Source organism: Salpingoeca rosetta (assembly GCF_000188695.1).
Source record: "Salpingoeca rosetta unplaced genomic scaffold supercont1.9, whole genome shotgun sequence".
NCBI classification, from domain to species: Eukaryota; class Choanoflagellata; order Craspedida; family Salpingoecidae; genus Salpingoeca; species Salpingoeca rosetta.
In genome coordinates, this window is record NW_004754925.1 from 1,213,636 (window position 1) to 1,237,928 (window position 24,293).

Below are 24,293 nucleotides of genomic sequence, written 5' to 3' on the forward strand. Positions count from 1 at the left end.
GTGTGTGTGTGTGTGTGTGTGTGTGTGTGTGTGTGTGTGTGTGTGTGTGTGTGTGTGTGTGTGGTGTGTGTGTGTGTGTGTGTGTGTGTGTGTGTGTGTGTGTGCGTGCGTGCGTGCGTGTACGGTGACTACCCTGAACATGACAGCAACGTGGCACTTCCAAACACGAAATGGCCAATGAAAGGCAACAGAGACACGGACGCAGACGGACTCACTCGGTTTGTGCTTGACACCCAGTGCGTTCGTCAGCCAGTGCTCGCACATGTGAATCACAGCCGGAAGCTGTTGCACAGCACGAGACACAGCAGTGCAACAGGATTTCATTGGTATGCACGCAAGGCGTGTGTGTGTGCGTGTGCATGAGTATATGAACAATACGTGCGAGTGTGTACATGTGCGAGTATTTGCGGGTTAGAAATGCTCCGCCATCACTCTGTCTTTCTCAAAAGCAACATGCTCACACACCCTCCCAGCACACACACACACACACACACACTCACACACGCACACGCACACGCACACACCTGATCGCATGCGCAGAGCCAGTCCACGTAGTGCGCCGCCTGCGACGGGAGAAATTGCTCTGGCAATGACGCCATCTCCTCTGCCCGTGCCAGCACTTCCGATCGCTGCGCCACACAGCACCATGCACGGAGCAGAGCGTCAGTCAGCGTGAAGCAGTGTGTGTGTGTGTGTGTGCGTGCATGTACACCTTTCTCTTCGTGCCTGTGTTACCTTCGGCGGCGCCGGCGCGGTTGCGGCGATGAGCAGCGCCAGATCGTGCATGACAGCATCGCCCTCGTACACCTGGTGACATAAACAGGGATGTGGGGTGAACAAAGAAGAAGAGAGGTGGAGTGAGAGGTGGTGGACAACAGCCCAACGCGTGTGTAATGGCTTGGCTTGATTGTGGTACACCTCGCGCACGCACACTCAAACATGTTCAAAGACAAGCAGGCGGGCAGGCATGGATGAGGAGGGAAGGCAATTTCACCTCGTGCAAGTGCTCAACAAAGGGGACAAGCGCCTTGCCCAACTTGCGCAGGATGCTGCAATTGCGATGTTTGGCGAACACAATGACAATGACAGGAGCGGTGACACATGTAATGCGCGCAGTGAGGGATGAGGGGATTAGAGAGCGCAGCAGTACAGTGCACACCACAAGGGCGAGAAATAGAGAGACCGAGACAGAGAGCAAGACGTGCACACAAGTACACATACATGCACGCACGCACAGATATGCACGCACACGTACACGCGCGCAGATGGGGCACACCTCTTGTGTCTGCTTCTGTGTTCGTCGATGGCCTTGAGGAGAATGGCGACAACTTCGACCAGCTGTCGCTTCTCATCTGCTCAGAAGTGAACACATCGCAACAGGGGGAAAACACACAACAGTGAGCCGCAACAGGGACTGAGCATACGTGTGCACACACGTGATCAAGCACACGTGTGTCCTGACGCACGAACATGTACACTCACACGCGTGCACATGTACTCGCGGGCGAAATGGATCCAATGCCACCCATCGCCACCGCCATCACCAACAACAACAACAACAAACAGCAAACAGCAAACAACAACAACACCGACACGACCATTTGTCCATCTTCCAACTCACCATCAGAGACGCGTTCAGCATCGCCGTCTTGCTCAAATGTGTCCAGCAGAACATCTGCATTTTCTTCGTCAGCGCCGCTGTCGGCGTGCTGTCGGCGTGAATGGTTGAGGTCGTGTGTGTGTGTGTGTGTGTGTGAGGAAAGGAGATGATTCAGCGCGGCAGTTGTTGGTCAAAACACTCCAAGACGTTGTTCATTCACAAACACAAACGCAAACACGCCCACATGCAAACACGCATACACACACGCACATCATGCACACATTCACTCAACGAAAGGACAAAGCAGGGGAGGGCAGGAAACGCACCACAATGTAGTTTGCGAGGATAACAATGAAGCGTGCAGCATCTGTGACGGCGACATCCGTGTGGAGGAGCAGCATGAAGAAGTGGCGGCACGCCAGCGGATAATTCCGCTGCAGCTCAATGCACCTGATGCACAATACACGGTGCACAGTGGTAGTGGTTACTCATGTGATGAGACATCTCAGACAACCCTTCCTATGAACAGTAACGCCATCCATCTGTCCACATACCCAAACCATCCATATCCATTCTCCCCATCAAACCAGCCATCAATCTACCCACCCCCGACAGCACATGTGTACCGTGTGATGCGCTCCTCATCGCCAGCAGCGCCGAGCGGGAAGAACGACGACGCCAGCAGCTGCACAATCTTGGTCGCGTTGGTCGCGTCCTCAAGCTCAAGGCGCGCCAGAAGGTGATCCACAGACACGACGTCAAAGAACTGCGCACAGGCACACATTGCAAACATACGCAACAATTAGGCATACAACACCACACGCACGCATGCGCATATGAGTGGATGAACGGATGAATGGATGAATGAATACGCACATACACATGGATACAGACACACAAACACAAACACAAACACACAGGAGCATTGGGGCCATGCACTTGAAGAGAGGGGACACAAGACGCAGAACATGGGCAGCAAATACAAGACAACACACACACACACGGCAAAACACGGCTGTCTTGTACCCACCCTGATGTTCTTAATGGGCCTGATAGCAATGAGCATGTCAAGGAAGGCAGCGCGGACGCGGCGGGAGGTGTCGTGCAGACTCGCAGACACGTGCGGCAGCAGCCCTTTCATCGTCATCTGCTCATGGCGATTGCCATGTCCACAGAGCGTGGATGATTTCGGGGGGGGGGGAGGGGTGAGTGGACGTGTTTGCCAGTTGTGTGCGTGTGCGTGTGTGTGCTGTACACAAAATGGAAGTGGAGGAAAACAAAACCACATTCGCAAGCAAACACGCACGCAAACACGCACACACACACACGCTCTCTCTTATCTAAAACACAGCAGAGAAAGAACACATTCGGGCGTACGCGTGAGAGCGGGTTGTCGAGGATGAACGAAAGGCCTTTGAAGACGGACACGCGGACATCCGGCGACGCTTTGTCTCTGCGCGAAAACAAAACATTGGGAGAAGGGGAGGGGTTTGTTCGTGGTGTGTGATTTCTTTTCCGCAACAACATCTGCAGCACCAACAGTGCGCCGGCATGCGAGTACAGGGGCGCGCACCGTGCAAGGTCCTTGATCAGTTTCCCGAGGAGGGTGGAGGTGGTCTGGGCCGGAATGAGCTCCCAATACGTCGACAGGATGCGACAAACGCCCTCCACACCTGATGAACAAGGAGACAGGTCCATTGATCAGCACGCAGGGCACAGTGACATGCACAAGGATTCAAACAAGGTGGCGTGGTCGTGACCAGAATGAAACCAAACAAATAGACACACACGCACACTCACTCGGACCCTTGGTCGCTCACTCACTCCTCACACAGTCACACACACACACAACACCCCCCCCCCCACGCACAACAATATGTGCGAATGAAGAGCAAGGCATGATGTAGATGGCGCACCGATGCGGCGGACGAGAGGACTGCTGTCCTCCAGGAACCGGCCGCACACCTCAAACTGCTTCTGCAGCAGCCTGCAGCGATGTACATGGCGGAGGAATACATGGCTGTGTGAGGACACGCAGTTGCAGGTCAGCGCCACAAGCAAGACCATAATTCACACAACAACCCAACTGCCAACAACAGTCCACACAACTGAACAGCAACACCACCACCACCACCACCACCACCACCACCATCACCACCAACGGCCGGGCTACGTACTCCTCGCGCTCCTGTCGCAGCGCCTGCGGGTCCTGCAGGGGAAATGCGGCAAAGAGGAGCGAGGCCGCGTTTGCGCGAACAATCGCGTTGGCAACCTGTGTCGACCGCCAAATGATTGGGTCGTACAGCCGCGTCAGCATCTCGTCCACCCCACGCTCCTTCTTGTTGGTGTGAAACACATCAAGCAGCGCAAACGCCACGTGGAATGCGCTCCTGCGTGGCAGCGCGGCCTGGCGCCGGGCGTGCACTGCACACACCATCAAGTCCTGGTGGCAAAGAGGTGATGGGGCGTTGCAGGTGCGGATGTGCAAACGTCCCATTGTGAGAATGAACACAACAGCAATTTGCATTTGCAGGAACGCCACGTGACAGTGTTACAAAAACAAACGCAGATTTCAACGCAAGAGTCACCGCTACGATCATCGTCATCATCATCATCATCATCATCATCACCTGGATGCAGTCGCGCTCGATGCGTGCGTGTGCGGCGGCGGCGGAGTTGCGCCACGCGCGGTAAAGAATCTGCCCGTAGCCGTCGAGCAGACGCGACGAGCAGTGCGGCAGCGTGTCCTTCACCGCAGCCCAGATGGCACCAATGAACCTGGCAGGCACACGGATGGATGGATGTTGGAGGTGGGAAGGGCGTGTGAACTTCAGACGAGGGGCAAATCAAAGGATGGTCGGTAAAACAAAAGTGCGCGTCTGTCTCGCCGACAGACACAAAAACACAAAATCAAAACACGCAAACACAAACAGACGCACAGACGCACACACACAATCACCCCCCAATCCCCGTCACTGTGACAGTGCGTACTCTGTGTTGAGTCCAAAGATGAAACTGAGAAACCGCTGTCCTTCCAGGAGCGTCACAAAGTTTGGATTGACAAATGCTTGCAGCAGCAGGCCCTGCACCGCACACAAGATGTCGTGATGGGTGGGAACACGTGAGGTGATGCCGATGTTCACGCTAATGAGGTCCATCGCCCAAGTCTCTCCACACAGGAAAGAAACGCACTGACACGCGCATCATGGAAACGCACGAATGCACACAAACACAAACACAAACACACGACTCATACCCACACATACACATACTTAAACACAAACACACGCAAGTACACACATGCCCACACATACACAAACACACACGCAAGTACACACATGCCCACACATACACAAACACACACGCAAGTACACACATACCCACGCACATACAAACACACGCGCAAGTACACACATGTACTCATACACATACACCCACGCATATACAAACACATACACATGTACGCACCCGGAGCGATTCGCTGGAGTCTCCACTGAGATCAATGAGTTCAAATGCGTCGCGGATGGCAAAAACGCGCTTGACTGCGGCCGATTTCGCATCGACAACCAGCGCCCGCACCAGCAGCTGCGAGACTGTCAGTGGCACAAGAAGGTCCCGGCCAGGGAGGTCGGCGAACCACCATGCTTCACAGACCTTCACAATCTGGTCACGCAGGCTGTCGCTCCCCGTGGGAAGACTGAAGAGCGACTCTACGGGGAGTAACAGGGCGACAGAAGAGGGGGAATACCAGCATATACCAGCATGGCCATGAAAAAAATAGCGTGGGATGAGAGAACGAAATGTAAACGCATACGATGAGGAAGAGACCATCAACAGACTGTTCATGCATGCACGCAGCCTCACGCAACAATTGTTCACATACACAGCGGAGGCCGCAAAACACAACCACTGCACTGTCACACTCGCACACACACACACGCATCCACACGCGCGCGCGCATCCACACGCTCACACATATCCACACATTCACGCGCATCACACCCCAACACCAAGCATCACCCCCCCCCCACAAAAAGTCTCCCGAGCTCGGCCCATACCATGGAGGATGCGTGCGCACTGCAAGGTGTCGTCTGTGGTGTGCGGTTTGTCTTCAGCGACAGCGGCTGTGAGGAGCACAGCCGTCGCTGCAAACACACGCAGCGCATCAGCAGCACCCTGTCCCGCCAACGCACCATGATTGGCGTTGATGTTTGGCACACATGTATGTGTATTTGTGAGTGTGAGCGTGTGTGAGTGTGCGTGTGTGTGTGAGTGTGTGAGCGTGTGTGAGCGTGTGCCAGGGACACCAACAAGGAGACTTTACCTTCATCCTTCCACTTCCACCACTCATTGCAACGCTAAGCACCACGGACAAACGGGCAACCACCTTGCAACCACACACACACAACCCATCAAAACCCACATCACATGATGTCACACCACATCGCACCTGCTCAAGGTCCTCTGTCTTCTTCTGCGCAATCAGATCACCGTCCACATACCGGTCAAACAGCGGCCCTGATGAACACACAACAGAGACAAGATGGGGATGGTCGTGATGGCAGTGATGGCCGTGGTGAATGGGTGAGAATTATGCAAGTGTGAGATACCTGTTCCCAGGCGTAGCACCTGCAAACGACAGCGCTTCCGCGCCAACAACAACAACACATATGCACACATATGCACATATACACACATATACACACACGAGCACGTGAACGCACAGAGTGTTGTGCGGAGGGCGGACCAGAGGCGGCCCTGCTGCGCGCGTGGCATCGACGTGAGTGCATCGCACATGTCAAACGGGTCGCTCCGGTCAGTCTGGGTACGCACACACACGCGCACACACGCACACGCACACACGCGCACACGCGCGCACACACACACAAGCAAAAGTGAGCAAGGTGATGGTGGCATGTTAATGGGAACAGCAGCAAGGGTTCTGACAGCACAAGCACACACGATACATCAAAGCACAAAAGGGCGAGTGCAAGTGGACGGACATGCTGTGTGTGGAGTGCGATGAGCGCTGGTGCCGATGCCACCGCGGCCTGCAACTGCTCCTTGTGTTTCTTCAGTGCCGCCTTTGCCTTGCGCGCATCCTGCTTGTTGACGGTCACGGAGGCACGTGCGCCAGCTTTCTTCGCCCTGCTGCGGTCACCTGCCTCATCATCCGTGGTTGTCGTGGTATCGACACCAACGGTTGGTTCAGCGGCCATGGTGCTCGTCTTCAAGACGTTACCCGTTGCTGGATTGACAGCCACACTTGTTGTTGCTTCTGCTGTGGATTCAGGGATGCTCACATCCTTGCTGCTCTTGGTCTCAGCTGCCTGCTTGTTTTCTTGCTTCTGCTTCTCCTCCCCCTTCTTCTTTCCTCTCTGCTGCGCGCTCTTCTCGGCAATGGTGGCGGCCTTCTTGCTGCCCTTCTTGGTTGACACACTGCTGCCCTTTGCTACCCCAGCTGATGGCGCGTCTGCAATTGTAGCTGTGGCAGCAGTTTTGTTCGCTTGACGTGTCTGTCTCGCTGGCTGCTGCTTCACCGGCGATGCGCACAGGATATCGTCATCATCCTCAGCACCCTCCTCATCACCTGCACCATCGCCAGCAGTAGAAGATGACACAGGGGTTTGCTTGCTTGCAGCAGCTGCCTCGCTTGCCTTGCTCCGCGTCTTGTTGCTGTTGGTGTTGCCGCCGCTGCGGTTGTTGGCCCGGCGCGCTTGGCGGCTTCTCGGAGCTGGAGATTCGCTGAGCAAGTCGTCGGTCATGTTGAGAACGTCGTCTTCCTCGCCCTCATCCTGCAGGTGCTCGTTTGCACGTGCCGCCTGTGCTTTGCGGCCCTTGGGGTTCTGGGTCTGCTTGCGTTTCTGCTGTCCATGCTGCTTGGCGGACGACGTTTTGCGCTTGGACGCGGCTCCACTGGCTGCTGGCGCCGCACTGCCTGGCTTCGTTTGTGCGCTGTTCCGGCTGCGCAGCACGGATGCTGTTGCCAGAGACGCATTTCGTGTGCTTGCACGCGCTGATCGACGGGTTGCCGGCGTGTCTGCTGGGGCGATCATCGACACGGATGGCGATGGCAGAAGCACATCGTGCATGTACTCATCACTGACGTCCTTGCCCTGGACGCTCTGCGCGGCCCGCTTGCCGGCTCCACCGCCCCGCACTTTCGGGGTTGACGTGCTTTGCGTTGTAGCAGTTTGCTGGCTTCCCACAGCCAGTCGCTGCGAGCGACGGCGTCCACTCATCCTGGGCTGCTCTCGCTGCGTGGGTGATGGATGCTGTAGTTGAGGTGGCTGGCTGGCTGGTGGACTCTTTGAGTCGCTGCTGTCTGTTGTGGATTGAGAGTGGCTTTTCAAACGGTTGGCGGTTACCGTTATCGCCGAAAATTTTCTTACACATTCATGAAATGTCCACAATGAAGGTGTTTGGTTTAGCTTGCTTGTTCTGTTTGTTTGTTGTGGGCGAAGCTCTTAAGCTGGGTTGCGAGCTCGCGCCACCCAGCCACAGCACGCACCACCAAGCGACAAACAATACACAGCAAAGGCAGCATCCCACCTCCAATGAGAACAATAAACGTGCACGTGTGTGTGTGTGTGTGTGTGTGTGTGTGTGTGTGTGTGTGTGTGTGTGTGTGTGTGTGTGTGTGTGTGTGTGTGTGTGTGTGTGTGTGTGTGTGTGTGTGTGTGTGTGTGCTCTGAAAGGGGTGGAAGCAAAGCAAATAAAAGGTAGACCACACGTACACAAAGAGGGAGCGGAGCGAAGGTAGCCGTGGACAAAGTGAGAAAACAACAAGCAGAGGCAAGCAGATGTAGGAAACCACAATGACTGTCCCTTGACTCAACGCCGTCAACAACACGGCAAAGCTAACAGAAAAGCTCTCATCAACCTCATCAATCGGCCCCATCAATCAAATCAGCTAACATGGCAATGTCTACGCGAATTCCACCCCACAACTGCTCACCCTCTCCATGAAACCTCTCTGCAATCACCGCAACCATGACATTCGCCCCCTTTGCCTTCACCTTCGCCTCTTCCTTCACGTTATTCGCCTTCATGCATCTGCGTGCCTGGAGAGCGTGTGGTCCTCATACGCCGTGTTGGCCAGCAAACGGCGTGGAGGGGGCTCCGCGTATCCAGAGTTGGCAGCGAGGCGCCCGGCACGCGCCGCGTTGGCGGGCTCCTTCCGTGGAACGTCGTATGCATCGCTCTCATCATTCAGCTGCACGGTTGGCGAGGCATACGTGGGCACACCGACGATGGTTGCGCTGCCACTGCCGCTGCCGTTGCGAGAGAGGTGGCTGTACACCATCGGGTCTGCCGCGTGCGCGGAATACGACCGCCCCCGCCCTGATTCGTCGAGTGCAGAGTACTCCGGCTGCACCGGCGCCATGGCCGGCGGGCCCTGGTACACGGGGTTGACAACAGATGTGGAGGGCCCAGACGCGTGGCGATCAAGCACCTTCCTGTCATGGGACCGCCGCACGGCCAGCACAACGACGACGATGATGACGACCAGGACAACGGCGCCAGCAGCAATGCCGCCCCATGTGGCAGCGGAGATGCTGGTGGCGGTGGACTGGCTCGCAGCCGGGTCGAGGGTTGTAGTCATGCTTCCTGTTGATGCCAGGAAGGAGGACGAGGGCGTACAGTTGCGGCCGCCGTTGTCGCTCACGTGACCGGCGATGCAGCTGCAGTTGTACGTGTGCAGCCCTGTGCGGGTGCACTCCGCGTTTGCCCCGCACACGTTGTCGATCGAGCACGGGTCCACGGGCTGAGATGGAAGAAGTGGGGAGTGGGAGGGGAGAGAAAATGTGGACGAGGAGTGGTCAGGCAGTGAAGCGATGGTGACGGGATGGGTGAGATGTGAGTGAGATGATGAAGAGGTGGCGCGACAGAAGCACGATGTGGCGCCAAACTGCAAGGGCATGCATGAGCAGGCGCTGTGCTGACCTCGCACGGCGTGTTCGGTGGATCGCCGGCAAAGCCAGACCGGCACACACACGAAGCCAGGTCAGGGCCGTCAAACAGGCACCTGGCATGTTGAGGAGAGGAGATAAACGGGTCGCTCGGGTAAGTGTGGTGGATGGATGGATTGTCGTGGTGCATGTGTGTGTGTGAAACGCGCCACAGACTGCGCCACAAGTGTGCACTGGTTGAAGCACACACAGAAGAATAACAACGCACCCCGACGTGTGCCACTGACCTGGTTGAGTTTTCAAACCCGCAGCCGCCGTTGTCGGTGACGCATGGGTTGATGGGGAAGCAGTTGCGCCCCGTGGTGGACGTGTACCCTTCGTGGCACGTGCAGTTTCGCATCTCGGGCCCAGTGTGGATGCACCTGTGGTCGTGATGTTGTGTGTGTGTATGTGTGTGTGTTGTGCGTGTGTGTGTGTGTGTGTGTGTGGTATGCGTGTGAGATTTTGTGTGTGGATGTGTGTATGTGTGTGTATGTGTGTGCATGTGTGTGTGTGCGTGTGCGTGTGTGTGAATGCATGTGTGTGAGTGTGTGTGTGAGTGCACCAAACACTTCAAACTCTTCGACTCGTGCAGCTTGGGCATGTGCACCAACATTCAACACGTTGCCCAACTCAATCTGTTTCGCACTCACAGCGTTGTTGATGCAGGTCCACACTGGCCGTTGTCTTCCTTACACGGGTTGATTGGCTGAAGGCGTGTTAGAGGGAGAAGAGAAGACGCATGAGCGAACGGTTGAGGGTCGGAGTGAATGCGACAATGGATTGTTGTTGAAAGAACACGGACAGGACGCACACGTCCCAAACACCCAAACACGAAGCCCACGCACACGCAGTACATACGCAAGACAAGCATTCACACGCACACACACACACAGCAAACGTAGTACATGCACAAACATGACCCACCGTGCACTCCACGCTGTTTGGTGAGAGCTTGTCGTATCCGGGCAGGCATTCACATGTGTGCTGCCCCGGTCCCCTGTACACGCACGTGGCGAAGATGCACCCGCCGTTGTCCGTCTCACACGGGTTGATGGGCGTACACGCCTGTTGTTGTTGTTGTGAGGTGATGTTGTTGTGAGGTGATGGTTGAAGGGTTAGACAAGTGTGTGTGTGTGCCTGATACGCTGTGCAGCGAGTGATGTTGACACATATGGGTACGACAGGCGGTTGCGCTTCAATCAGTGGCACACACACACACACACACACATATGCAAATACATACGCACACACACACACAGGTCTGCAACGGCCACAATGACGCACCGCCCCTGTTGAGGACTCATAGCCATCGTCACACGTGCACTCGTGCTGCCCAGGACCTGTTGCGTGAATGTGCGCACGCGTGTGTGCGTGTGCGTGCGTAGGATTTCAATGTTAGTGAGGGGAGAGGATGATGGTAGACGTTCTCCTGCAACACGCAGCAAAGGGAGCAGAATGCGGACATAATGACTCACACACACACACACACACACACACACACACACACACACACACACACACACACACACACACACACACACACACACACACACCTGTGAAGGAGCAAGTTGAGTGAACGCCACAAATATCTGTTGGAGTGCCATCGTGTGTGACGCATGGGTTCACGGGCTGGCAATCTGTGTTGTTGGGGTTGTGCGGTGCGTGGTAGCCCGGCAGGCACTCGCACCGAGACGTGCCGGCTGATGATGGTTGAAAGGGCAGCGAAGTGAAGTGCAGTGCGGTTGGGCTTTGGGGTTGAGCATGTGTAAACGAAAACAGCCATGCACGAGCCTGCGTACACGCACAAACACGCACACACACACGCACACACACGCACACACGCACACACGCACACAAACACACAGATGAACTCACGTCCTGTGTAGATGCACGTGGAGTTGTCGCCGCAAAGCGTGGGCGTGTCCTCGCACGGGTTGACAACATCGCAGCTGCCGCCGTCCGCTCCGTCAAACCCGGGCTTGCAATCGCACTCGTTCGTGTTAGGACCCATGAAGCGACACAGCTGCGTGTTTGCATCACAGCCGCCGTAGCCCTCCTTCTCGCACGGGTTGATGGGCCGGCAGTCCGTGTTCTCGGCGTTGGCAGACTCGTAACCCTCAACACACGTGCAGTGAAACTTGTCTGGACCATCATACACGCAGAGGGAGTTTTCGCCACAACGGCCTGGAACATCCTCGCAGGGGTTGATTGGGTCGCAGTTCGAATGGTCACTCGTGCTCGCAAACCGGTACCCGCCCTTGCACGCGCACTTGCTCTCGCCAGGGCCAAGATACGTGCACCTGCAGCCGTGAGGGTGGGGATAAGTGGGCGTTTGTGTGAGAGTGAGAGTGAAAGGGAGTGTGAATGTGTGTGGGTGGGTGTGTGGTTATGTGTGTGTATGTTTACGTGTGTGTTATGTAGGTGAGTGTGAATGAGAGACAAAGGGCAAAAGCGCACTCAGTCAGATGCACACACGTGTACACATACGTCTGCGCGCAAGAAGATGCATCAAGAAGCAATGCACAATTGGGCAACCAAACACACAGTCACTCACACTCCGTGCTGCTTGTCGCATCCACCAAAGGTTGACGTTTGGCAGGGGTCGATGGGAAAGCAGTCCTTTCCCGTGTCAGACTTGAATCCGTCCAAACACTGGCATTGCACTTCTTCATCGCGCACACACGTGCACGAGGTCGATTGTGCTGGGCCGCAGTCACCGTTGTTGCTCAGGCACAGGTCGGCTTTGGGCGAGGAGATCGAGCCAAACAAGTGACCGGTTGTGTGTGTGTTGTAAGTGGACACAACAAGATGGAGAGAATCGCGATCGCACACACGCACACACATGCACACATGCACGTACAAGCACGCACATGCACATACAAACACACACACACACATAGAGTCGCACAATCACAGAAGCCAGTGGGGCGTACTTGGTGTGTAGTTGATGGTGACGTCGATGTATTTGTTGTCACCGTCAAGGTCGAAGCGGTGGTCGCGGGAAACCGGGTCGCATCCATCGAACGTGAAGCTGTCCGTGTCACGGCCAAGCTGATTTGGTTGAAACAGAACAGAGCAACAGAGAGGCACGAGGGACCGGGCGTGAACATGGTACGTTTGTTCGTACTCGTGGCGGGTGTAATAGATAGATGCAACATGTTGGCTTGCAAGGCATTGCTGGAATCAAGAAAGTAGGAACACAACTACATCGGACACCGAACTCACATCATCCGTGTCGCCCCATTCGTTGACATACAAAAAGCCGTCCAGATCGAAAGCGTGAAGCTCCACCGAGAACTGCATACAGAAATGAGATGCTCAGGATGAGCAAAAGCGTGAAGCGAATGGCGAATAGACGGAATGAAGAACAACCGCAAGCAGAGAATGCAAGCACGCCAACTCACCGTTGATGGGATGTCCGTGTTGGGGAACTCAAGCGTCTCATGCCATGCAGGAGAGTTGTCGTCCTCATCTTCAGTCGTGTGCATCCAGCCTGCATAACCAGGCACCCTCACTTCCACCACGGGGTCGCTTTCCCCACGTGGCCAGCCGTCTCTGTCTTTGACCTTCCCACCCTTCACCAGCACAGATACCTTCCCAGCTGATGAAAGAGGCCAGGAACGCGATGTGAGCAACAGGTGGCACCCTCCTTTCAACAAAAGACGACGCCACGACCAAGGCCACAGAAGGACCACAGCAGGACCACAGCAGGGAGGAGGGTGTGTGACTCAAGGACTCACTCACCCCGAACAAGTGTCGAGCAGGTGGCGATGAAGGCAATCGCGAGCGGTAACAACAGCAGTTTCATCTTGAACGTCCTCTTCCAAGTTGCGAGTCGTTCGTGTCGTTGTCACAGGTCCTGTCTTTCGTTAGGGTGGCTCCCTTCCTCTTCTTCTTCACGCACGGTTGGCTCGGTCGAGCTCAGTCGCTGCAGTCGCGCAGGCGAAAGCGCCGACTGCTCTGACTGCTGTCCGCACACGCCTCCAACAAACACAAACAACACCCCTTTGCCAGCCCAAATCTCGTTGCTTGTCTCTTGCTTGGCGTGTCGAAAAATGGTGATCATCTTTCACAAAACGCAAAACATGATGTCATTCGCTGGCATTTGGTTTCGAGCAAGCAAGCAAGACCAGCAACGATGTTGATCGTGTGTTGTATCGAACACACATCACACATCACACACGCACACACATCACACATCACACATCATGTCACACATCATATCAAGAAGAGTGGTCTGCGCGCTTTGAAGCAGTCTTGGGCTCTTCGGGCCGGCTGGTGACGCAACAATGAGACACAACATCGCAAACATGGCATGCACGTGAGCGACATTGGATGGGTGTGGTGTGTGCACATGCACCTCGCACCAACCAAAACCACTCACCACTCAAAGAGCAGCACCCACCCCCTACCTTCCTCCCTCACCCCCCTGGGCCAACCAAGAAAACGCACCGCTTCCCAGCGCGGGCCTTTGGACCCCAGTTTGGCGCCGGGTTCTCTGGATAGCGGACGAGGCCGTCAAGCTTGGACCTGGGCTGCGCTGCCTTGTTGTATGTAAAGTCAATCTCCGTCCTGTGGTGCAAGAGGAGAGGGGAGGGGAGGGAAGGTGGCGTGGGGGGGACAAAGCACGTGGGGGAGGTGGAGCGTAGAGGAGGGTGGGTGGGGGAGAAGAGGTATGTGAGATTCGGACATACAACACGTGCGCGGAATGTGGTGAGCCAGGACAAGTCGAGTGTGGGATGAGAAGGCAATGCAATGAAGCCACATTTGGAGACGTGAGGACACAGATATACGGGCCAGTGACACGGACGTTGGTGCTCCCTTGAGTATCTTTGAGGCGGGTGAGTCCTTCGACAGCACTTTCTCGCTCACCGGGTTCTTTCGCACCTGAATACGCATGGAGAGGGCAGAGGAATTTAGCAACGGCTGGCACACGCCCAGCACCGCGTGTGCATTCAACACGAGCACGTTTGCGCTGCATAGCAGCGCTGTTATGCGTGTGCATGTGCGCGTTTATGTGGAATGTGCGTCAATCTGTGTGCGTGCGTGTGAGAGTGTGTGCATTTAAGTGGCGAGTGTACTTGCATATTGGCGCACCCATGTTCTGTAGATGTCCCACATGACGTGCGGCGGGGCCGTGGTCTTGATGCCCTGCGCGGTGCAGTGCGTCGGCGACACCTCATATCCGGCATTGACAATCGCAGACCTGCATCGGCGATAGCAAATATCGACAGCGGTTGGGGGTGGCGTTCATTAATGGTTGGGGAGGAGGAGGAGCTGTGTGTGTGTGTGCCTGTGGTGTGTCTATGTGTCTGTCTGTGTGTCTGTGTGTCTGTGTCTGTGTGTCTGTGTTGTTCTCGACGTGGTGTTGTTGCGGTCAGTTGTGCCACAGCAGGCATGTACAGCATGCAGAGTGATTCATAGTCCCATTCACACACATACACATACATACACACGTGCGCGTGCTGCAACTGTGGTTGCCACCAGCACCTGATATCGGAGTGGGGCGGGCACTGGCAGTGAAGAATGCTTGCCATCCCGCTCACCGTGTAGTACAGCGGTGTCGGCAGCTCCTGCCATCAGGACACGTTTCGTGCACGAACAAGATGCATGAGGATGTGAGAATGTGAGAATGTGTGTGTGTGTGAATGCGTGCGAGTGCGTGAGAGTGGGAGAGAGAGGATGTGAGAATGTGTGTGTGTGTGAATGCGTGCGAGTGCGTGAGAGTGGGAGAGAGAGGATGTGAGAATGTATGTAATGTATGTGCGTGTATATGTGTGTGCATGTGTGTGCGTATGCGTATGTATTTGTGTGTGCGCGTGAGTGGCATTCGAACCCCACGAGCATTGCAATCGATAATTCACTTCACCGCACCTCCCCCCCCCACTTCGCACCTCCTTGCAGAGGGAGAGCATGCCCTTCATGCGCGTCTCTGTGGCGTATTTGCCCTTGTTGGAGGACATGTGGTCCAGGCATTTTGAAATGAACTCGCCGTCGTGCATGGGGGCGCTCCAAAACGGGCCTCCCATCTGCACATGATGCAATGACAGATGGTACACAAAAGGGGTCGTGAGAACAGCAGCAATTAATGCACCCGTAGACGCACAAACACGCATACACAATGAAAACACAAACAGAGGTAGGTGCGGGCACTTCAAAGTGCCAGGTGCTCTTCGTATGCAGCCAGAGGCAGCCAGAACATGAACCGCCACCTCTGCCTGCCAGGCGGTTGCCAATCTCACGTGGTAGATGCGACCGCAGTCTGCGCAGTGGGAGCCAATATCAAGAGCGTGGCCGGGGGTGTACTTGGTCCCGCCCCTGCACACACGAAGCCACATTCACACACACATACACGGATGCACAGGCAAAGAGGTGCGGTGGCGGCGGTGTGGTGGTGAGGGCGAATGATGAGGGAGTGTGCATGCAGTGGCCGAGACACACTCACTCACACGTGCGCACGCATGCACACACGCGCGCATCAAACAACCAACAGTCCAAGGAAAGCATGCCATGGCATGCCAAGATGTGTGTCGCACTTCTTGGTTGAGGCGGTGCGGCCGAGTGGGGCGACGTGGAACGACTGGCAGCCCGTGCACTGGAACACCTGGCACATCTTCCTGCAATTTTGGTTGAGGGTATGGGGTGTGGGCATGGGTGTGGGTGACAGCGTGGTGTGAGAGGGGGGGGGCAACGTAGCATGGTGTGGCGCAGTTACGACGGAGAACAGACAGGGCATCCATTCAACGCTCACGTACACAGTCCGTGATGGTGACGTAGAAACGCAAACACGCACACAAGAAGCAGGTACGTACGTACACACACACACACACACAAGAAGCAATCAATTGGAGACACGCACGTGGATGCCTCCTTCGCTTTGGCGGCGCCGTCAAACACACGCACAAACACGCGGCAGTAGAAATCAATCGAGCACGACAGCAGCTGCAGCAACGCGATGGTGGTGATGGTGGTGATGGTGGTGTGACAAAAATAAGCGAGGTGGTAACAAACACTCGCAAAACGAGCACACACATTAGCCTTAACAAGCACATTCAACACTCCTCGCTCGACAGTTGACAAACACACAGGTGGACACACAACACATGCGTGCGCACGGCACGCTCGAGGTGCACATGTGCAGTGATGGAAGCACACCGGGTGGATGTAGCGTCCGTAGCGGGTGGCGAGGCGGGACGTCAGCGCAAGCAGCGTGCGCACACCCTAGCGTGTGCGGAGAAGGGGGGGGGGCGTCAGACATTCAGTTGCTCAAGTGGGAAGACGAGACGCAGCGCAACACAAACACAAACACAAACACAAACACAAACACAAACACAAACACAAACACAAACACAAACACAAACACACAAACACGACACAGCAGCACGTTTTACCATTTCGTGGCAGTGCTGGCGCTTTGCGGGCATGGATCCGTACTTGGCAAAACACGTCTCCGGGTAGTTGCCACAGAGGACAGCCATATCCGTACATGTGATGCACAGCAGGCCGCCGCTGCTGACAGATTGCACCGCAGCATCAAGGAACGGCGACGCCGAGCCATATGGGTCGAGGTCAACAACGTCAAACTTGCTGCCTTTGCTCCGGTGCTCGTGCATCACCATGCTGCCACCAGAGCATAGTTGAGGGGTTGAGGGAGGGGGGTGATGGTGGGGTGGTGCAGGGGCGGCGAAGGTTAGAAAACAACGTTTGGTGCTCGCGGTTGTATGCCACATTCATCCACACAAGCACAGGAGCGTGATCCCCTAAAAGAGAGAGAGAGAGAGATGTAGAGATGTGTGTGTGTGTGAGTGTGTGTGTATGTGTGTGTGTGAGTGTGAATGTGTGTGAGTGTGTGTGTGTTACCAGGCGTCGCCATGGTTTGGGATGACGTGGTGGTGCGGGTCGAGGTGGTTGTAGTCGACGTTGCGCCGAATGGACTGCACCGCCTCCTCGGAGAAGTCGTTGCACACGATGCGGGAGATGGTCGGGATCTCCTTGTGATACCTGTAGCAGCGCGGCGTGGCGTGATGGAGTGTACATGTGCACCGAACAGCATGATGTGAGCACTCAAACCAAGAGCCTACAAAAGACCACACGCAAAACATAACCGCACTTCCACACACTCGTACACACTCATACACATTTGTATACACACTTTATTCACACCCATGCGCTCACGCACGTGCACCCCACGCACGCGTATGCGACCTGATGGAGCGCAGGCCTGATGCGGCCAGCGCCTCCAGCACGGAGATGCCGTGCTCGCTGCGGTCAAACCCGGCGTCCTGCGGTCCGCGCCACGCAGCCAGACGTGGGTGCTCTGCCGCGTGCTCCTGCAGGAATGTGCTGGATGACGCGTCTGGTGGCGCTGCTGCCGTTGTCGTTGTCGTTGTCGCTGTTGTGGTGGAAGAGGAGGAGGAGGAGGAGGATGGCTTGGTGGGCGTGGCTGTGCTGGTGTCTGTGTCGCTGCCCTTCGCGGCATTTGCTGCTGGCTCGTCACTCTTCTGTTCGCCCAGGCGCCGAACGAGCTTCTTTCGTGCCTTCTCCGAGCGCTCGTTCAGATACCTACCATGACGTGCGCACAGTTGGCGCGTAACAGCATGCATGTAAGGCCAAGGTGACTGTTATTTCTTGCAAGGGACATCGCCACGTTAAGGGAACCACCTCCAAGCAAGCCATGCTGTGTGCACTGAACACGTGTTACAGAAGCCTGCCCAAGCATAGCAACTCACTGCTCTGCAAACGCCGTGATGACGCAGGTGCTGAGGTCGCGGTTGAACACCTGCAGACGCCAGCGACCGGCGACCATGTGAACATTCATATGTGTGTGTGCGCGTGTGTGTACATGTGTGCGTGCGTGTGTGTGTGTGTGTGCATGTGTGTGTGCATGTGGCGTGACTGATGAACACCAGATGTGGCAGGGTATTTATGACACACCACAACTGACCTGCACGGGGTTGTAAAACACTTCATCACTGGACGGAAACAGGATTGTGGCCTCGCCCTCTGTGATCTTCACAAAGCCTGAACACACGCGTTGTTTGCATGTGAATGTGGGTGGGTGTGTTGGTGGATGGGTCAGCGTGAGTGCATGCGTACGCAGGTGAGAGTACGCGTACGCAGTCGCGCGAGTGTGTGTGTGTGTGTGTGTGTGTGGCACCATCAAACCTGAACGCCCTTCTCCAACACACACACACGCATACAAGCGTGCACACACACACCATCTGGGGTTGCTGGGCGCTCTGCGGTGGAAGCAGTGGCTGTTGATGACATGGTGGGGGGTTGCCCTAGTGTGGTTGTTGACAAGCGTGCACGCTGCACCGCTACTACTGCTGCTGCTACTGCTGCTGCTGCTGCAGTTGGTACTGCTGCTGTGACTGCTGTTCTACTCTGTGCCACGCACAACTGCCGTGCAAGCCCACTGCTAACCACTCGCCACAGCCTCTGCTGCTGCTGTCGGAACAACCACACCGCGGCGTTGTTGGTGATGGTCGTCTGCTCACTTGCTTGCAGAGAGGAAAGACAGCACACCACCGTACTTCTTGCTGGTTGTGGCTGGTTGCTGCCTTTTGTTCCTTGCTTCCCACACGTGTGTTGAATGATGAGTCATCCACTACAGTTTGTGCTGTTGTTTCCAATTTCTCGTCAGCTGTCTGTGGCTTGCTGCTTTCTGCTTTCGTTGCTGGCTGGTGTCGCTGCCGCTGCTTCCGTCCACCACGACCCATCCATCCACATCCACGCACGTCGCGCCGTCCGACGTCGTCTTGCTGACAGACAGACACCAGACAAACAACGGCCGGCTGCATCCATCGTTGAGCGACACCTTTGTTTGTTTGGGTGTTGAGACACACACACACACCAAATTGTGTTTTTGTTGATTCAACGCAACAATGTCATCAGAATACATGAGGTATGATGCGTGCTTGTTTGTGTTTGTTGTGTCCCTGTCGCAGCGTGTACTTTTGTGGCGGTTGGCGTGCGTACTTCCATGTGGTCGTGGTTTTGTGTGTGCATGTGTGCGTGTGTGTATAAGGTCTTGCTAGCTGTGCTCCACCGCGCCCCAACTGTGTGCTCCAACAATGCTTCCTTCCAATACTCACATCACAACCAATCAATCCTACACACCTGTTAACGAAGGAATGCGTTTGGCGACACGGATCGCCCAAACCGGTACCAGGACAACTCGGACCTGTACGCACGCGATGACCAGGCGCTGTTGCAGGAGGAGGATGACATGATTGGACGTACGTTTGTGCAAGGGTGGTTGTGGCTCGCGGTGCTTGTGTGCCAACTGATGCGTAGTTATGCGCACAGGAAGGTGACGTTTCCCAATACAGACGCGCTGCAGGTCTTCCCTCACCACTCAAGTCCCGCGTGCTTGATGTGCCTTTGTTGTGCCTTTTTTTCGTTGGTTGAATTGTAGAGCAAGACCAGGCGCTCGGGCGCATCGCAGACACAGCCAAAGTATTGCAACATTACGGCCGACAAATTGGCGATGAGGTCGACGATCAACTCGGTACGAACTATGTGTGTATCTGTGTATTTGTTTGTTTGTGTGTGTGTGTGTGCATCTGTTTGTGTGTGTATGTGTGTGCATCTGTTTGTGTGTCTGTGTGTGTGCATCTGTTTGTGTGTGTGTGTGTGTGCATCTGTTTGTGTGTCTGTGTGTGTGCATCTGTTTGTTTGTGTGTGTGTGTGCATCTGTTTGTTTGTGTGTGTGTGTGATGTGTGTGCATCTGTCTGTCTGTCTGTCTTTGTCTGCCTATCTGTCTGTGATGTGTGTTTGTTTGTGTACGTGCGTTTCTTTGCTCTTTCATCTCCAAAAACCCTACAAATGTAACTCTCGCTCTCTTAACATGTGGCCTCGATGGTGCCTGTTGTGATGGTGCTCAGACATGATGGAGGACTTGGAGGATGGCATGCATCACACAAGCAAGCGCCTCAAGCGAGAAACACAACACGTCGAATACGTCCGAAACAAGGCGGCAGCAGGAGGTCGGACATTGTTGCGCGCACATCTCTGTGTTTGTATCTGTGTCTGTGTTTTGTCTGTCTGTCTGTCTGTGTCTGTGTCTGTGTGCATATGTCCGTGTGTACGTTTTGGTTTTTGTGTTTTTGCCTGCCTGTTTCCAGCTTTGCCACAACGTCACCGTTTAAGCGCCCATGTATCGCTCACATCTCCATCCACCATCACGGCCACACCAACGATCCCAGGCATGATGTGCTGCATCTTCCTGCTGATTGTCGCAATTGTTGTCGTCGCCATTGTCCCGTTCTGATGCCTCCACCCCCCCCCCTTTCCGCGTCAACGTCATTCATGTCGATGCTGTCCAATGTCACAATCCGTTCAAGCCCCTGCTTGTTTACCTTTCTTTTGCTTGCTGTATCGTGTCTTGTCTGCGTCTCTGCCTGGCGGTCTGCCTGTCTGTCTGCGTTTCTTTTCGTCTTGTTTGCTTGGCGGTGCAACCAGTGCTTCTCGTTCAATTGTGTTCGTATCCATGACGGCTGTTGTTACAAACAATACACCTCACCCTCATATCATTCGCCTGGCAACCACCGTGTGTGTGTGTGTGTGTGTGTATGTGTGTGTGTATGTGTGTGTGTGTGTTTGTTTGTTTGTGCTTGTGACGTGTGATCCCTTTGCTGGCCACATCTCATCATGCCCCGTGTTGTGTGGTGTTTGTTGATGGGGCTCCACAATGCTGGACGACCGACTACGTGATATGTACTGCTATGCTTTCAACAGAGAAGTAAGGACAAACGAAGGAGCCGAGTGTGTGTGTGTGTTTGCGCAAGTGTTGGCACAGGCCAAAGTAAAGGTCAAAGGGAGATAAGGAAAGCAAATAAGGGGTGTAGGTAAGGACTTATCGTGAACACAAGACGAAATGAAATTTGATGCTAACAAGGAAAGACTACGCACACATGTCTGCGCACACACACACACGTGTCAGAGGGTCTGAAACCCAGCAACACATGAACAGTGGACATATACGAGTTGGGTGGAGATGATTGGAACGTCGGGGACTATGCCACACGTGCAAAGGAACCGGTGCACACACGAAGAAAAGTACGATGCACCCGTGCCAGTGAACAACGCACACGCGTGAAACACTGGGAGTAACAAGCAGGGGAGGGAAGGAACAGAATGTGGCGAAAGTAGGACACATGTTGTTGTTGCATGTTGTTGCTGGATACAAAGTGGGCGCTATGAGAACAGAGGTGTTCCGAGCTGCAGCCGAGTCGAGATTGGTCGGAGGGAGAAAAGGTGGAGATGGTCAAGTAGAGACAAAGAGAGAGAGAGAGAGAGAGAGACGTATGAGCATTGACTAGCGTTGTTAAAGTCACGCCACGCCTGCTTGCTTGCTGGCCTGTCTGTGTATGTGTTGACACCACAGCAGCACGCGTGAGCAGCTGCCTCATAAACAATTGCGAAAATTCTCCACCACAGGCGCAAACGCGTGCACAGATGCGCAGGTATGAAGCAACATAACATGCAAACCACACACACACACACACACACACATGTGCACACACACGCGCACACACACGCACACATGCACACACACACACACCATGAGCAAGCACGATGGACGCACCTATGCCTGGTTGGCCGGGTTTGACGGGGAGCGCTGCCAGGCCTTCTTGACAGCAGCCTTCACCTGCGACAGCCGCAGCGTCGGGTTGTCCGCCTGCATCGTGCATAGCGGGGCGGGTGGGGGGTGACATGGACGGGTGAGAAACGCCCAGCAACAAAAACATGGAACGTTGTGTTGGTCAGGACACTCGCGCACACACACACACACACCAAGCGGTTCACCTTGAAGGCCTCCAAGTTCTGCTCCTCAAACTCCGCGTACGACATTCTCTTGGTCGGCAGCGCTTGCGCCCCTGAAATGCACATACACACACATACATACACACACAAGCAATCGGTGACAGGCAATGAGTCCATCACCAAGACCACCACCAGGACCACCACCAGGACCACCACTGCCAACCAACAACACGGAGCATGGACGCACCGCCAATGCGCAGGACGCTGATGGCCTCCTCCACTGTTCGCGCCTCCGTGATGTTCTGCTCCTGCACGTGCTCGGCAACGGACTGACATGCGGTGTTGGGGTGATTGTGGATGAACAGTTGGAGGTGGTGGGGTGAGAAGTGGCGCAACCAATGCCCGCCATGCTTTCGCAAACAGACACACACACACACACACACACACACACACACACACACACACACGCACGCACGCACGCACGCAAGCACACACACACACACACACACAAGCACACACACACACACCTTGTTTGGGTTTTCTTCTGCAAAGTGCTGGACAGTGAGCTTCTGCTTGTCGCGCTCGGCCTCTTTTGCTTTGCGCTTCGCTTCTCTTTCTTGCTCCATCTGGCGTTGCACCAATACGACAAACAAGCCAGCATGTACACATGCATTCGCATACATCAGGAGTGAGCAAGGGTCGCTGCAGAGAAGAGCGCGACGGGGACCAATGTGCTGTGGTGCAAGACTATGAAGGCGCAGGAACGATGGAGTGACGCAAAGCAGCGTGCGTACCTTCAGCAGTGCCAATTGTGCGCGGGACTGTGAATTCGAGCATGATGGTGCAGAGGCAGAGAGAGAATGTGAGTCGGCGCGTCTGGACATGGGGTTGGGGGGTTGGAACAACCACACGTGTGCTTGTCACCCTCAAGACGTTTGCGTGTGTACACTGAAAGCACACATGCACATGCAAAGGTATGCACATGCAAGAATACACACATAACACACACGTGCAAGAATACACATAACGCACACATGCAAGAATACGCACACACACACACAACACAAACACACGCACACGCACACGTGCACACACAAACACACACACACAAAACAAACACACGAAACATACACACACACACACGAATGCTCACCTTCTTGAGGTTGTTGGGCTTGTTCTTCCCCTTTGCCTTGTGAATCTCCTTTTCAATTTGGTGCTCCTCTTCTTCAAGCAACGCTCTGTTCTCTGCCTTGCGCTTTGCTTGGGCTTCCAGCTTTTCTTGGCGCTCATGCTTGCGCTGCTCTGCCTTCTTCCGCCTCGGGTCGTTATCGACCCACTTGGCATCCTGATGATGATGTACGGACGGCAAGCAGCCAAGCAGCCGTGTGAATGAAACACATACAACCCCCTGCCATTCATTCCGTCATCCAAGAAGCAGCAGCACGAGTCCTTGCCAGCCCCCCAACTCTCCTCCTCCTCCTCCTCCTCCTATCCCAAATGACCCCCCCCCCCCCCAAAAAAAAAAAGAACACCACCCAAGCATTACCCACTTCTTCACCCTCCCGTTCTTCCTTTCCCCCTTCTCCCATCGACACTTACAGCACACACACACACACCTCTTTGGCTTGCTCCTTCTTGGCCTTTTCCAGCTCCTTCTTCAGCTGCTTGCGTGCCTTGGCCGCTGCGGCCTTTTCGCTGGCGGCTGCGCCTCCTTTCTTTCCCATCTTGTCGTGCGGTGTTCTCAGCAAAGAACGAGAGGGAGATGCGTTTGCCGTGTGATGTGACTGGCGGTGCGCACTGCCCTTGTCGCTGTCACCCGCGAGTTACAACAATGCCAGCGCGGCGTGGATGATGACACAACGTGCGTTCGACGCAGAGAAAAAAGGCAAAGAGAAGGACCTGCCTTCTTGTGCTTCTTGCGTATTCGCGCCACACGTGCTTTTTGCCACCAATTTTCAATGTGGCA

General features: G+C 55.0%; 5 protein-coding genes across 5 annotated transcripts in view; 1 reads left to right on the forward strand and 4 right to left on the reverse strand.

Annotated features, from left to right (window-relative positions):
- The window catches only part of PTSG_04158 (uncharacterized protein), an 11,788-nt gene extending 3,800 nt beyond the window's left edge, over positions 1-7,988 (reverse strand). The window contains exons 1-20 of the mRNA XM_004995000.1: positions 6,604-7,988; positions 6,325-6,421; positions 6,051-6,118; positions 5,659-5,776; positions 5,069-5,310; positions 4,592-4,683; positions 4,231-4,378; positions 3,778-4,043; positions 3,517-3,587; positions 3,174-3,273; positions 2,978-3,053; positions 2,631-2,747; positions 2,227-2,366; positions 1,927-2,050; positions 1,622-1,709; positions 1,277-1,352; positions 995-1,049; positions 736-807; positions 525-629; positions 216-282 (exon numbers count right to left, since the gene is read on the reverse strand). Of these exons, the coding sequence (XP_004995057.1) occupies positions 216-282; positions 525-629; positions 736-807; positions 995-1,049; positions 1,277-1,352; positions 1,622-1,709; positions 1,927-2,050; positions 2,227-2,366; positions 2,631-2,747; positions 2,978-3,053; positions 3,174-3,273; positions 3,517-3,587; positions 3,778-4,043; positions 4,231-4,378; positions 4,592-4,683; positions 5,069-5,310; positions 5,659-5,776; positions 6,051-6,118; positions 6,325-6,421; positions 6,604-7,842 (3,361 nt within the window). The 5' untranslated portion in view covers positions 7,843-7,988. The remainder of the gene's footprint in view (positions 1-215; positions 283-524; positions 630-735; positions 808-994; positions 1,050-1,276; positions 1,353-1,621; positions 1,710-1,926; positions 2,051-2,226; positions 2,367-2,630; positions 2,748-2,977; positions 3,054-3,173; positions 3,274-3,516; positions 3,588-3,777; positions 4,044-4,230; positions 4,379-4,591; positions 4,684-5,068; positions 5,311-5,658; positions 5,777-6,050; positions 6,119-6,324; positions 6,422-6,603) is intronic.
- Positions 7,989-8,648: 660 nt separating this feature from the next.
- On the reverse strand, positions 8,649-13,363 carry PTSG_12137 (uncharacterized protein; the record flags this gene model as incomplete). The annotated part of the gene is made up of 13 exons (XM_004995001.1): positions 8,649-9,368; positions 9,548-9,629; positions 9,801-9,935; positions 10,206-10,261; positions 10,480-10,620; positions 10,840-10,895; positions 11,109-11,255; positions 11,431-11,855; positions 12,110-12,296; positions 12,489-12,606; positions 12,781-12,852; positions 12,960-13,156; positions 13,300-13,363. The coding sequence occupies 13 exons, from the start codon at positions 13,361-13,363 to the stop codon at positions 8,649-8,651; spliced, it is 2,400 nt and encodes a 799-aa protein (XP_004995058.1).
- A 213-nt stretch (positions 13,364-13,576) lies between these two features.
- On the reverse strand, positions 13,577-19,154 carry PTSG_12138 (uncharacterized protein). The gene is made up of 16 exons (XM_004995002.1): positions 18,774-19,154; positions 18,500-18,576; positions 18,285-18,334; positions 17,761-18,117; positions 17,416-17,556; positions 16,947-17,175; positions 16,711-16,776; positions 16,415-16,497; positions 16,092-16,172; positions 15,798-15,873; positions 15,450-15,584; positions 15,046-15,128; positions 14,653-14,761; positions 14,366-14,442; positions 14,008-14,127; positions 13,577-13,830 (listed from the first exon to the last, which is right to left on the reverse strand). The coding sequence occupies exons 1-16, from the start codon at positions 18,823-18,825 to the stop codon at positions 13,779-13,781; spliced, it is 1,788 nt and encodes a 595-aa protein (XP_004995059.1). The 5' UTR covers positions 18,826-19,154; the 3' UTR covers positions 13,577-13,778.
- PTSG_04161 (uncharacterized protein) lies at positions 19,152-21,093 on the forward strand. Its single transcript, XM_004995003.1, has 5 exons — positions 19,152-19,462; positions 19,690-19,796; positions 19,976-20,068; positions 20,446-20,547; positions 20,767-21,093. Exons 1-5 carry the CDS (start codon positions 19,443-19,445, stop codon positions 20,829-20,831), a joined length of 387 nt encoding a protein of 128 aa, XP_004995060.1. The 5' UTR covers positions 19,152-19,442; the 3' UTR covers positions 20,832-21,093.
- Positions 21,094-21,230: 137 nt separating this feature from the next.
- Positions 21,231-24,206, reverse strand: PTSG_04162 (uncharacterized protein). Its single transcript, XM_004995004.1, has 8 exons — positions 23,944-24,206; positions 23,481-23,672; positions 23,122-23,148; positions 22,855-22,953; positions 22,575-22,656; positions 22,370-22,440; positions 22,149-22,241; positions 21,231-21,924 (listed from the first exon to the last, which is right to left on the reverse strand). Exons 1-7 carry the CDS (start codon positions 24,049-24,051, stop codon positions 22,149-22,151), a joined length of 672 nt encoding a protein of 223 aa, XP_004995061.1. The 5' UTR covers positions 24,052-24,206; the 3' UTR covers positions 21,231-21,924.
- Between the last annotated feature and the right edge of the window lie 87 nt (positions 24,207-24,293).